This window comes from Bubalus bubalis, chromosome 11 (genome assembly GCF_019923935.1).
Source record: "Bubalus bubalis isolate 160015118507 breed Murrah chromosome 11, NDDB_SH_1, whole genome shotgun sequence".
In the NCBI taxonomy this organism is placed as follows: domain Eukaryota; kingdom Metazoa; phylum Chordata; class Mammalia; order Artiodactyla; family Bovidae; genus Bubalus; species Bubalus bubalis.
Genome location: NC_059167.1, coordinates 81,542,419 through 81,555,403, shown reverse-complemented (window position 1 = coordinate 81,555,403; position 12,985 = coordinate 81,542,419). Strand labels below are relative to the sequence as shown.

At 43.3% G+C, this 12,985-nt stretch overlaps 1 protein-coding gene across 2 annotated transcripts; it reads right to left on the bottom strand.

Moving 5' to 3' along the window:
• Positions 1-4,511: 4,511 nt before the first annotated feature.
• NGDN (neuroguidin) lies at positions 4,512-11,781 on the bottom strand. 2 transcript variants are annotated; one of them, XM_044925322.1, is made up of 12 exons: positions 11,688-11,714; positions 11,287-11,346; positions 10,685-10,840; positions 10,376-10,447; positions 7,518-7,655; positions 6,999-7,083; positions 6,862-6,914; positions 6,491-6,614; positions 6,234-6,402; positions 5,329-5,485; positions 5,130-5,187; positions 4,512-4,677 (listed from the first exon to the last, which is right to left on the bottom strand). In XM_044925322.1, the coding sequence occupies exons 1-12, from the start codon at positions 11,697-11,699 to the stop codon at positions 4,658-4,660; spliced, it is 1,104 nt and encodes a 367-aa protein (XP_044781257.1). In that variant the 5' UTR covers positions 11,700-11,714; the 3' UTR covers positions 4,512-4,657. The 2 variants fall into 2 exon arrangements, with proteins under 2 accessions (XP_044781257.1, XP_006065801.1); XM_006065739.3 differs by lacking the exon at positions 10,685-10,840 and having other exon boundaries at positions 11,688-11,781.
• Between the last annotated feature and the right edge of the window lie 1,204 nt (positions 11,782-12,985).

Here is a 12,985-nt window from a genome sequence, read left to right as displayed (position 1 = left end):
TTTCTCTTTATTTCCAAGTGATTTCCTTTCCCCACTAGAAGCTGGAGTGCAGCTCCCTCCCTGGGGCACTGGCCGCCCCTCACTCAGCTGCTTCCTCCCAGCACTGCCCTGAAACTCCCAACCGTCATTAGAAACCCCCAGGGAGCACTGAGCTCTGAGAAGGGAAGGGTCCCCCAACCGAACAGGCCTGGGTGGGGTGGGGGACCGGGGAAGGGTGGAAGAGAATGAGAGAGAATGCAAAAGCTCTGCAGAGGGAGGGGAGAGAGAAAACGTGATCTGTTGTGCTTTCAGGGAGGAAGGATCCTTCATATTTTTAATAATAATAAATACATGAAGACAGATTTGCCAGCATTGCTCTGGTTCCTCGGGAAGTGTGGGGGAGGGGAGCCAATGCAGCGGCAGCACGGACCAGCATCTCCCCGCCCCTCCCCCACTACATGGGCTCAGTATTGCGGCTCCCCCTCCCCCTCCAACCGCAGTCCTCCCATCAGAGCCCACCCTTTCTATGGTCCCTTCGCACAGCTCAGCCCCTCCCTCCTCCACCTCTCCCTACTCCCCCAGCCCTAGATTCAGTCCTTTCAGCACCCGTCCTCACTGAACACAGTCTCACTCTAGCTCTGAGACGCCCTAGTACCCACCTCACACTCCCCTAATCTGAGGCCCCACTCTTTCCTACCAGTGCCCTTCACAGCTGATACACAACACCCCACAGAAGTAAGCCGGTACATTTCAGCCTTTCCCGGATCCCACCAAAAGGGATTGCTTTTCTCCCCATTTTTATTTCACTGTGACCTCCTTTCTCACAACCTTAAATATAATGGCCATCAAATGTGCTCAGGGGGTGTCAGGGCCTCGGGACTAGGTAGACTACTGCCACCTATTGACCCAAATTTGTTCAAGATAGACCTTTAATACACTTCTTACACAGTGGCACTCTGTTATTTCAAAAGCATCAATAGCTTAAACATGCAAAGGCATGGCTCTTGGGGCTTCTCTGAGACCCTCTGAACAATGAGATCAAAGAAATACAAAAGCGAGACTGGGCAGAGAGCCAGAGCAATGATGCCTTCTCCATGCAGAGGCAGAAAAAGAGCCCGAACCCAAGGAATGAAAAGCAACTTCAAGTCTCCTCAAGGGTCTGGAAGCAAAGAAAAGTAGGGGTTAGAGTTTTTCTCAAGGGCTGTTAAAAAACCTCGTGCATCACGATATGAATTATGTTACCAATAGAGCAGAAGGCAGGATTTCACTCACATGCCACTATCAAGCTGGACAAATCCTTGGGTAAGTCTCAACATGAATCTGAGATTTACACACCTAATAGATTGCAGGGAGTATGGGGACACTGAGGAATGCTGCTGCCTCTCACTGAATCCATACCAATCAGAACTGGAGATTGAGCAGATAAACTGGGCTATGCAAAAGGGCAGGTCTACACTATGCAGCTCAGTGGATTGGTTCAGCTCTGTACCTTCCAACAACCCAAGGCAAGGAAAGGCTTACGCTCTCCATGGTGCTGAAAAAGGATGTTATGGAGTCCTCATAAACATGTTCTCCTAGTAAGTTAAGACTGCTGTATACTCCTGAAAGACATTTCCCAAGCCCTCATAAAATCATAAAAGCTTTAGAGGCAAGAAACAGGCCTTGATCAAACCCTCTTCCCTCCCCCTCAGATGACAATACTGAGGCAGAGATGCTAAAGTACTTATCAGTACTGGATAAGTAGTACTGATACTTACACTACTGATAAGTAGCACTGATATGAGAGTAAGTACTCTATTGCTGGAGTATAGCTCCCTCGGTGGGCCAATGAACTCACTCAGCTGTTTCCACCCAGCACTGCCTTGAAATTCCAACCCCCAGGGGTCCTCCCACCAAAGAGACCTGGAGGTCGGGTGGGAGATAGGATGGAAAGAATGAGAGAGAATGCAAAAGGTCTGCAGAAGGAGGGGAGAGAGATGTGATCAGTGGTATCTGCTGTGCTTCTGGGGAGGAAGGCTCCTTCACATTTTTAACAGACACCACATGATAAAACTGAACAAGTACTCGTGTGCACCAATGATATACCTCTTTTAGTGAACGTAGGAAGTGATGCATTCTTTGCACTCATGAGATCTGACATTCATGTGGTCTGACCAAAGAACTAAATCTGAATAGGAAGAAGGGAAAGAATAAAAGCGAATGACAGCCATAAAGAAACCCTGAAATCTTAATTCTTAGCTTCCTTGCCATACTACTATAAAAGTGATTTTGAAACTACATGCTATGGAGTTCTAACGGTTCCTAGGAGCTCCTCAGAAATCATGGGAGAAGTGGGCCATGAAAACACGAAGCTCTAGAACCCCTCAGTCCCACTTCAAAGGAACTTCACTTGTCTGTTTTACAGGGTGAAAATCCAAGCAAAATTTTGTCAACAATGTACTTTAAACATTATTTGATAACTCTGGTGAAAATATTCTCAGAAATTACTCACTTTTTGGTTGGAAACCTCTTTCAAATAGCACCTGTCATCTAGAAGGCCAGGGATAACAAGATTTCCTGAGATTAAAGACTGGATTGAATTAATATAAGATCCACAAAGGCAGGGTTTCTGTCTGTTCAGTTCACTCTTATAACACAAAGAGGCCAGAACAGCGTCTGGAACTTGTGATTTCTTTGAAGGCAAGGTCTTGAATAGAAATGGTACAGTAAGGAGGAGAGAGCTAGAGGTCATAAACTACCATCTTTTTTTTAAGGAAAAAAGAAGAAAAACAAAACCCTGAAGACGTTCATAAACCCAGGACACTTGGCCACCCTTCTCCTCTATTTACCAAAGCACTGGCTCATTAGCAACATAAGCCTGGACAAATAACCCAGTGTTTCAGTTGTCTCATGATGATGACATGTTTTATAAGGATTAAGTATAAAGCACTTAGTTCAGTAAAACAAACAAAAAAAGAGCACCTCCTTTCCCTTGGTAGTTCCCACAATCCAAAAATCTTAACAAATTAGAAGCAAATGCAATAGCTAGTCCTAAAAGAGAATGTAGCGGTCCTAACCTCTTGTCCGGTTAGTTCAGCCGCAAAGGAAAAAGGCAGGCTCTGGGTACATCAGGCTTGCTCAGACCTGCCAGGGACTAAGTCAGAGACCCCAGCAGTAAGTGCATCTTGGTATTATCCATAAGAAACTCCTCTAGGCTCCTTGGTTTGCAGGAAATCTCAGATTCAGTCTAATACATTTATTTTTCAAGTGAGGAAAACTAAAGGCCAGAGATGTCAAGTATTTGCAGAACATCACAGAGTTAACAGAAGACAGTACTAGACTGTCTTTCTACCAAGCTATAGCTGACTGAAAGCAGACCCTGCCCCAGACCAGTGGAAGTCCAAATTCACAGGACTTAGAATCAACAAGGTTTTAGTGACATAGTGATCCAAATTATATCCCTCTCCATGACACATAATTAATTCCAAGGAATTATTTCTACAGACTCAACTCCCTTCCTATTCTTCTTCTCATTTTCTGTATTATCCAAGGCCAGAGGGATCTCTCACTAACAGAAGTCATTCTTTGAACCGAATATAAGATAGCAGATATGTAACTTCTACCAGTCTTCTGACTTGGGCTGATGTCTGTGGGATTTTTATTCTTTGGTTTGTTGGAGTTTTCTGCCTGCCTGCTTGTTGGCATTATTTCACAAGGTCTTTGTAAAAGGACTGGCTTTTACTAACTGGTAACTGAAGCCTTTGTTGAAGAAGCGTCAGCAAGTCAGAAAACCACAAGACTATCCTGATTCCTTACACTCCTCTTATTCACTCTATTTTCCCTAGATACACTCTCTCAATAACTGACCTAAAGACTGCCCTGTTTCCATGGTGTTTTAAAGAAAAACATTCAGAGAAGTGGAAACAAGAATAACTTGGTAATGAGGAAAGGTTCCATTGAATAGTATTTGATTCCAGTCAAAACCAAAGGTTTTCTGAACCACTAATGCCATCTGGTGGTCAAAAAGATACATTGCCTGCGTGCACAGTCCTGACAGACTCTTTTCCACCCCATGGACTGTGGCCCTCCAAGCTTCTCTGTCCATCTGATTTCTCAGGCAAAGATGCTGGAGTGGGTTGCCATTTCCTCCTCCAGGGGATCTTTCCTGATGCAGGGACTGAACCCACATGTCCTGCATCGGCAGGCGGGTTCTTTACCACTGAGCCACCTGGGGATTCCCGTAAGATACATAATAAATCTTAAAATGTCCATATATTTCAGATTATCTGTATTATCATTACATAAACCACACAGGAACTTGGGGCAACATGGGGGTGAAAGAATGTTATTACACTACTCTAATCCCTCAATATTTTTGACTAAATAGCCAATTTCTAGTTTCTGGGGAACATATTTATCAAAGAAAACCATATAAAGCCAAACTTTCTTATTCCCCCCAAGATCTCCTCTTTCCCTTTTCCATCACCCTCTCACCAAAAATACCCACACCCAGAGATTCCAGTCATATAATACATGTGCAAAAGGGGCTTGAATTTGTTAAGTAAAATCAATTTTATTAATAAAGATCTTTCCACATGTCCAGAGTAAATGATTAATGAATTCCAAAGAAAAAACCTACATACAATGAAATTAGAAGTATCCCGGATGACAAAAATAAATTAAGTATGTACACCCATAATCACCGCCGCCTCCGAAAACCTGAAAGGAAGGGAAACCAAGAATGAGGCAAAGGACAGCTGGGAAAAACCAAAGAGACAGACAAAAAGACCATCTAGAGAAAAGGGCTCCTTAGGAGTGGGTCCCCTCGGCAGTACTCTGTATCCCCCCCAGGATGAAAGACTAGAAGTAGGAAGGAAACTGACATTGGATCGCAGTTCCTTCAAGTGATGCTTTTATATTTATGTAAGCAAGCCTGCACAGGAGCTATGGGGACTTCAGAGACAGAATCCAGAAGTGTCTTTTGTGAATGATACTATTTTCATCTTGGAAAAGAAAAAAAAATAAAGGCCCACATCTAAAGAGATTAATGGCAAGTATGGAAGAGATACTATAAAGGTTGGTAAGAACTAGAATAGCAAATCCAGAGCTGGTATCTCAATTTATAAAGCCCACGCTGCACTTGATCACCCAGGTCTGAGCCATTCACTAACCTTTCTTCTTCCGACCTTTCTTAGGTATCTTCTTCCGCTTCTTCGTAGGATTTTGATCCTGGAGATGCACGGAGAAGGGAAGGAATGGCTGTGCGCTTTCAGTGTTAGTGTCCCTTTCCAAGTTCCCCGTGGTAATAAGCCCACGGACACTTAGCTGAAAGCATGAAGGTCACCTCCCACCACTGGATCAGCACCTCACCTCGTCAAGATGAGGGGTTCCTCCTGTCAGAGCACTGATGTCACTGAAGTGCGTGAGGGAATGAAGCTGTGAGCTCATGACATTTGCTCGTTTTCGCCGTCCTTTCTCCCGCTTGCTGACACTTAAACGCACCATCATGCTCTCCTCATAGTTAATCCTGCGAGAGAAACACAGACACTGTCTCCAGCATGCTCAGTCCCCTGAGGCAGAAAGCTGCAGCCAAGAACCTGACCCAGGTGTTTACTCAGCCATCATGCAGACAGTTCTCGAGGAATTTCATAGCTAGCCACTATAGTATTTGCTGACGTGATACTATATGCTCAGTACTCAATGTTCAATGAAATGCTTTGTGCTAAAACTTCCCTCCTCCCCAGAAATGAACTCACAGCCCATCCACAGGAATATTAAAATTATTATATAAGAAAATTCTTTGCATTCCAGCTTCATAAACAGGATCCCCTACACAGACCCTCTCACTGATACCTATCGACTGTAGAGATAGATACCTAGGCAAAGTTGACAAATCTGTGTTCAACAATTGCTTTTCTACTTTTCTTCCCTGAACTTATCTAAAAACCTGATTTTCTTGCTTTCTTCACAAAATAAAGAACAGAGATAGTGAAACAGAACTTTAAAGCCTTAGTCAGTGGCAATGCATATTTTTTTCTCCATGGAGCGTTTGCTTAGCTTGAACAGCTTGGGTCGGGGGTGGGGGGTGGGGGTGGGACAACATTTTCCCCCTAGTCCCCATTCTGTACTTCAAAACTCTAATTCTTAGAAATCATTAACCCAAGTTTAGTACTCCATTTCCTACATAACATGGGTTCTCTTGGAATCAGATTAATCATATTCATTCAAAACAAAAGGACAAGTCCCTACAGCATAGTAACAACTTCTAACTGCACCTGTGTTGATCCTCCTGACTCTGGCGAGTAACATGAGGATGCCGAGCATCTCGGATTTCCTCTGGAGCATCTGAGTACTGCTCCTTTAGCTCACGAATGACAGAGCTGCTCAACGCCCGTCTCTTGGCTCGTTCTAGGCGCTTCTTCTCCCGCTCAGCTTCTGTTTCATCTATGTGATTAAAAATCAGCAAGGGTTATCCCAGAACAGAGAAGAGAAACACAATTCACACAGAGAAAGCAGCAGCCACAGTTCATACCATAATGCACTGGAACCAAGCGTGGTGGGACGTATTTCTTAGCTGTTCCTTTTCCAGATTTCTTCCCTGAAGCCCCAGACTGGCCTTCCTCTGCTTCATCTTCCTCCTCATCCTCAGAGCTCAACTACAAGAGGAATATAACGTCCACAAACTTAGAAGTTAGTCAAATAAGTGACAAGGAAATCGAAAGCTGAAGTAACTGGGAAAGTGGGAATACAAACCACAAGGAAAAAGGGGAATCTCACATTCAACACTCTTAGGCACAAGCTGGGAGTCAACATTAATAAGAGAAATCCCAGGAGATCCAGGAGCACCACAAGGCTCACCCACATTTAGATCCCCAGGAAAATCAGGGTACTGCAGCCTCTTACCTTGCTCATCATATTGCTAGGATGAGGCTTAAAACGGAGTGGGTCATTCTCACCTACAATAAAAGATGCAAGAGATTTTACAAGACTTGGAATTTTCTGAATGGTCCCCAGAAAACCTTACAGTTTCCCCTACTTACTGAGGCTGCCTGTCACTGCAGTCTTGACCAGTTTGTCAATCTGATACTTCAATTTTTGGTCCAAAGGACGAAGCTTTTCCAAAACCTAAAATGTGGTTAAATACCATTACATGTCCTTCCCCTAAATAAGCACACACCAAAAGTTCCTATTTTAAGCTGCCAGATAAAGCTCCTAAAATATGCAAAAAGTAGAGGAAATGAAAACAAAAATGCTTTTTCTCCATTTGGTTTCCTCATTAAACATGAGAAAAATGAAAAAAAAAATAAAATAAAATAAACGTGTTAGTTGCTTAGTCCTGTCTGACTCTTTGCAATCCCATGGACTGTAGCTCGTCAAGTTACTCTGTCCATGGAATTCTCCAGGCAAGAATACTGGAGTGGGTTGCTATTCCCTTCTCCAGGGGATCTTCCTGACCCAGGGAACACGAGAACACCCACTTAAATGAGAGCAATCATGTCACAGTCCTGGAGTTCAGGATTTAGCAACTTAGAGCCCGTAAGATGCCAAATGCTTTGTACCGTGCGAATCTCCACCAGTCTCAAAACTGCAGGATGTCCCTGAAGAGAACCTCCTGAGGCTTTGTCCAGGATGAGATGGCTCAAATCCATAAGGTACATGAGCAACAGCTGATCTTTTACTTCCAAAAGGCTGAGACCCTGCGTTGAATCATAAGAGAAGCAAATTCAGTTTTAACCAGAGAATGAGGAGAGCGCCTAGGGAAAACAGGATAATTTTTTTCCACATTCAAGTTTTTTCCAAGCAGTTCATGTAAAGTATCTAGAGTAGTCTCAAGGAAGTGACTATACCTAAAATGGCCACAGAGGAAATTATGCTAATATGACAGAAACAAAGCTCACAGATTTATGGAAGACAGGAAGAGCAGGAAAATCAATAAGCTACCCCCAAAATCACTATAGCAAGGTTCTCAAACTCAAGGGCTACTGATATTTGGGGACAGATAATTCTTTGCTGTGGAGCACTGTTCAATCTACAGTGAACAGAGGAGGACTAGAGGGCATTCAACAGCAGCCCTGACCTCCACCCCCAAGCCCACCCCTCAAGGTGTGACTATCAAAAATATCTCCACACAGTGCTGAATTTTAAATTAATTTAACCAGTCATTATGATTTTATAGTGATTGCTGAGTCACTATAGTGAATATATATCACATATAGTGAATATATGATTTTATCCCCATATGATGAAATTATACATTACAGGTAAAAACAAGGATCTATACACAGTGACATGGACTTAATTCTATGTCAACACACTTTCTACCTACGTAGAAAGAGTGAATAATGTGGTTCAAATTGAGGAGGCGAGAAGTATGATACACATATTTTACATGTATAGAAAAATGAAGATAATACAATTAGCAAGCGCTACCCCTGGGAACTGAGATGAGGAAAAGGAAGAAATAGAGTGTACTATAAAAGTGATTTTCCATCAAGCACATATTACTTTTACAACAAACAAAATTTTTAAGTGTACCCCAGTGGTTATCTCAGAATGGTGATTACACTGATTTTTTTAATTTTCTTCTTTGTGATTTTATGTATCTTTTCAACTTTCTAAAAATTAAAATGTATTACAGGGACTTCCCTGGTGGTCCGTTGATGAAGACTCTGCGTTTCCACTGCAGGGGGCACGGGTTCAGTCCCTGGTCAGGGAACTAAGATTCCACATGCTGCACAGGTAGTCCACCACCAAAGAAGTGTATTACATTACAGTGTATTATGATTTGCTGCTGCTGCTGCTAAGTCACTTCAGTCGTGTCCGACTCTGTGTGACCCCATAGACGGCAGCCCACCAGGCCCCCTCATCCCTGGGATAATCCAGGCAAGAACACTGGAGTGGGTTGCCATTTCCTTCTCCAATGTGTGAAAGTGAAGTCGCTCAGTCATGTCCGACTGTTTGCGACCCCATGGACTGCAGCCTACCAGGCTCTTCCGCCCATGGGATTTTCCAGGCAAGAGTACTGGAGTGGGGTGCCATTGCCTTCTCCGATATGATTTGCTAATCATAAATTATAAGTGCATTCTTTTAAATAAAAAAGGTAACTTGTGTAAGCAGACTTAGGGTATAGTTATAGTCTCAAATATATATGAGACTCAAATAAAATGGGAAAGTACTTTATAGCCTATTAAACACCTGATAAAGGTCTTTGATTCTCAAAGTTACTAAATACCTGTTCAATGAATAAATATATAGTGATCTAAGATACATGTGAGCAGCAGGCATTAAAATGCATAAAGCATCATACCCAGAATAAAGACAGCCAAGAATGTGAGAAACAGGATCTTCTGACATGCTTGGGCATTGTCAAGCTTATGAGTTACAAGTGTATGGGTTACAAGCATATAAGACAAAAACAAAAACAAAATGAGAAGCGAAGATTAAAAATGAGAAGAGAACAAAAATGAATAAAGAGAAAGAAATGGCAAAAAGATACTTTAAAAATTCATTTAGCTATCTTCCTAAAGCACAAGTCTGCTGTAAATCTTGTGTTTTAAAAACCTTCAATGACTTTTATTAACCTACTATAATGATTTCCATACTTCTGCTGACCTATGGAATGTCATGCTTAAATAATATCTTAGAACAAAAGTTCAATACATAAAACAAGCAACACAGTTCAAGCAGGTATGAGGGATCCAGAGATCCCTCATTCCTTCTATACTGTCCTACACCCAATAATTCCTTGGAAACTTCAAGACCTTAATTTGAAAACCACTGTATTTAAGATACACATCATTTTCATAGTCAGAATACATCTTTAAATCAACAGTATCTTAGTATGTCACAGATTAATAAGCAGCACTTTTTCTTAGTATATAAAATAAGCAATATGCCCCCAATTCGCAAAATTTTGGATTAAATGAATACAGTAGTTAACTCCTTAGTTGGCCTACAAGGCTTTTCATAGAGTGACTACTTTTCCAGTCATATTTTCTAGCCCTGCCCCCAAAACACACACAAAATGTACAAAAAAGCACACTACATGACATACGCCCTTTCCAGAATATCATCACGTGTTAGGTCTTCGTGTTTTTGCACATGCTATTTCTTTCCATCCCTCTGACCCGTTTATTCCTCACAATCCTGCCACCTCCTCTAAGACGCCTAACTCCCTTTGCTCCCTGCTGATCATTTAATCTCACTCCTTGGTTTTCACAGCCGCTCACCATGACTGCTACTGTTTATACCTACTGCTTTCAGCTACCTTCTCTACTAGACTTCAGCACAGAAATTGGATCTTATTCATCTTCAGAGCTCCAGCACTAAGGACGCACAACACACTCAATAAGTCTACAATGGATGGAACTGTTGAGAATATTAAGTCAGGAGATGCTTACTCTTCAATATGTCTTACCTTCTCTGTAGGATAAGCTTTAGCCTGAACTTTTTTGGTCAGAGTTTGCACTTGTGCTGTGACAGCCATCACCTGAAATTAATCCAAATAAAACCCCTGGTCAGAATACAATCAAGTCATCTCTGTGAGCTGTGAAGGACAAAACCTAAACAAGCCACCTAAAAAATACTGATATCTGAGACACTGCCTAAAGTACACCATCATCTTCTTTTCAGTTCTGGGAAAGCACAGGAGAGGCTGCTTCTGATACTTCTTCAAAAAGAAGAAACAACTTTCAACCTCTTCTTAAAGTTAAAGAGATTGACTTACCAAACTAGAGGTAGGGGATGGGAACTGGGACAGTGGTCCTGAGTGCACTGCAGCTTTGTGCAGTTGAACTTGCAATGTGAGATCTATTAGTATATAACTGTATATCAGCTGGGCACCCAAAGGGCAAGTCACCTTTCTCATCATTGGTTTCCTTATCTATAGGAATAAAGGAAATCGATTCAGATGCTTTTTTTTCTTAAGTTTCCCATATTCCTTTGGATGCAGAAATCAATTACTCTGAATTGTTGCCTGAAAAGGTTTTCATTAGATCATCCTGCTTTTAAGGTATCTGGTCATTCAAATGCGTACTCAGTCACTATGTGGTATCGAATTATTTCGACCCATGGACTGCAGCCTACCAGGCTCCTCTGTCCATGGCATTTCCCAGACAAGAATACAGGAGTAGGTTGCCATTTCCTTCTCCAGGGGCTCTTCCTTACCCAGGGATCCAACCTGAGTCTCTTGCATTGGCAGGCGGGTTCTTTACCGCTGAGCCTCCAGGAAAACCACATGCCCCCAAATCACCAAACTTCAGAGCTAAGGCAAACAAAGTGAGAGCAGATTTGCAACTAATCTATTCCAAAAGAGGTGGCATTACTCACCTGCTCCTGGAGGTTTTTCAAAAGTGCCACAGCATTTGGCAGGTCTGACTCCAACACCTCCTATGGAAGGGAGAGTCAAGAAAAGTCATTTCTTTCCTCAGGATCATAAGGTGGAAGGTGTGGGGTGGAAAAGTCCCCTCTCTCCTTCAAACAGCCCAGACTTCCTGCCTTCCCACTCCGATGCCCATGCAGCCTCCCCTCACGGCCGGCCAGCCTCTCAGTTATTGGAAAGGAGCGTTAACTCCAGTCCCGTCTCCTTACTACGGTTGTGGCTGGGAGGACGCCTCGGTAGAACTATTTTTATCACCATCCTTCCCTCGCGCCAATAATTTGCCTCCAGGCACCGAAGAGAAAGGAAACGTCCACAATATCAAGCCGAGGAAACAACACACGAAACTCACCGGAGCCGCCATCTTCACAAAGCCTGCCCCTTCCGGAACTGTACTTCCTGAGAGCGGAAGTTGTCATGATAGACTTGAGAGGTCACCGCCGCTTGCAAATCTAAACCAATACGAAGAGAGGCTCTCTCATTTCCGCTTCCGAACAGGATGTACGGGAGGCGGGCCGGATCCAGCCAATGGAATAGAAGAACCGGCTAAACTCGTCAGACTTAGGAGGAGCTTTACCAATATAAATATGCTCTTGGAAAGAGCCATATGATTAGTAGATTCAGTAGAATGGGTGGAGTTAAGCCAGTAAAAACTCGGCAATTGGTTGATTGACACTTTTAAAGGCCCAATGGGAAAAAGGAGTTAACTGCGCGAACTGAGAGCGTATTGGCTCTTGGATGCCGCAGTACCCGGAGTCTCTTTCAAGACACTTCCCTTGCGTTGCCTGAGCCTGCCGCTAGGTGACGGGCCTCAGCTTATCTCCGAGAAGGTGGCCACGTTATGGAGTCGCCATTCCAGGCTGGTGTTCCAACGCAGGCCGTGCTAGATTCTTCATAGACCCCCAAGGCGTTTGTGTAATCTTGGAGAAGTCATTTGATCTCTGAGCTCTTTTCATCTATAAATAAGAGAGTTGGGCCAGAGAAGCCCAGAGCCAGAATTTAGGCACGGAAGATAAGCACATTCACCTGCATGGTGACCACCTGAGGGCAACGCGTAAAGACCCCCTTAGCTGCCTCCTCCTACCAGTTAGGGGATGTGAAGGGGAGGATGTTTGACAAAAGAAGCCAGTTCAGATTTACACGACTTGCTTCTGGTCACACAGATTCAAACCCAGCTTGTGCATACGTAGTATTTCATTATGCGCTGCCTCATCGTTTCTTCAGTTCAGTTCAGTTCAATCGCTCAGTCGTGTCGGACTCTTTGTGACCCCATGGACTGCAGCACTCCAGGCCTCTCTGTCTATCACCAACTCCCGGAGTTTACCCAAACTCATGTCCATTGAGTCGGTGATGCCATCAAACTATCTCATCCTCTGTCCTCCTCTTCTCCTCCTGCCCTCTCTTTCCCAACATCAGGGTCTTTTCAAATGAGTCAGCCCTTTGCATCAGGTGGCCAGAGTATTGGAGTTTAAGCTTCAGCATCAGTCCTTCCATGAATATTCAGGACTGATTTCCTTTAGCATGGACTGGTTGAATCTCCTTGCTGTCCAAGGGACTCTCAAGAGTCTTCAACACCACAGTTCAAAAGCATCAATTCTTTGGGGCTGAGTCTTCTTTAGGGTCCAACTCTCACATCCATACATGACTACT